This window comes from Orbicella faveolata, unplaced genomic scaffold (genome assembly GCF_042242905.1).
Source record: "Orbicella faveolata isolate gen_17 unplaced genomic scaffold, um_ofav_v1 contig_48, whole genome shotgun sequence".
Taxonomy (NCBI): domain Eukaryota; kingdom Metazoa; phylum Cnidaria; class Anthozoa; order Scleractinia; family Merulinidae; genus Orbicella; species Orbicella faveolata.
In genome coordinates, this window is record NW_028301578.1 from 5,793,910 (window position 1) to 5,794,923 (window position 1,014).

Consider the following 1,014-nt stretch of genomic DNA (forward strand, 5'->3'; position numbering starts at 1 on the left):
ATGTCTAACTGGACCGCAAAAGTGAATGTTTCTGCCATGATAGAGGGAAGTTATCCTTCGACATCAATACCAAGAAGTCTCGCCATCGCGGTCTCCGTGATGTTGTCGATGTTGATTTTGGCGGGAGCTTTTGGAAACGCTTTCGTCTGTAATCGGCTTCGAAGACGCCGTGACCTTCGCAAAGTGCCACACTACTTGCTCGCCAACCTTTCTTTGACTGGACTTCTAACATCGCTCCTCGGTATGCCGTCCCTGTTATTAGCAACCATTGTCAATTACCGTCAGGCTAGCCATTCACCAGTCGCTGAGATACTCTGTAAAGTTGGTTTTCCTCTTTCTATCGGCTGCATAGCGCTAAATGCGTTGAGTCTAACTCTTATGACAATAGATCGCCACGATTGCGTTGTTCGTCCATTCCGGCGCCGCCTATCAAGGGAGAATGTTAAGAAAATTCTGCTTGTTACTTGGCTCTTGGCCTTCCTTATTTCTGGTGTACTCCTCGTATTGTTAAGAAAAGAAAGGTCTGTTTGCTATACATGGTTTCCTTATAACCAGCTTAAGTCTCTTCGAACGAAACAAGGTCATGTTATCCTAAATTACATAACAGCAATTGCACAGCTAGACACGCTGGCGATAGTGCTGATCATAGTAAGTCTCTTTCGTGTCGTTAAGACGCTTCGCGCGCCGACTATTCTACAATCGACCAACTCATCCTTTTATCAGCGCCAGGAGAAACAACTTACATGGCTGACGTATAAACTCTGTGGAACTTACATTTTATTCAGGTTTCCATTCCTCATTTGCAGCATTGTTGGACGCAACGAGGAATTTCAAGGGACAGCGCTCAACACCGCTTCTCTTCTGACAGGCGTGACGATGTATTCTCCTTTCGTGTTAAATCCAATTCTTCATTTCAAAATGCTCAGAGTAAGGCAGCCAAACCGTGTTGTTCATGTCGTACCACAAGCCCCCCAGGCACAACTGAGAGTAGAAAACACCCGATCGGACGAATAA

General features: G+C 45.6%; 1 protein-coding gene across 1 annotated transcript; it reads left to right on the top strand.

The window, feature by feature from the left end:
- Positions 1 to 1,014, top strand: LOC110060583 (uncharacterized). Its single transcript, XM_020767372.2, has one exon. The coding sequence runs from the start codon at positions 1 to 3 to the stop codon at positions 1,012 to 1,014; it is 1,014 nt and encodes a 337-aa protein (XP_020623031.2).

Excerpts from the sequence above, each read along its gene's own strand:
- LOC110060583 (XM_020767372.2), top strand. The coding sequence starts at position 1 with ATGTCTAACTGGACCGCAAAAGTGAATGTTTCTGCCATGATAGAGGGA.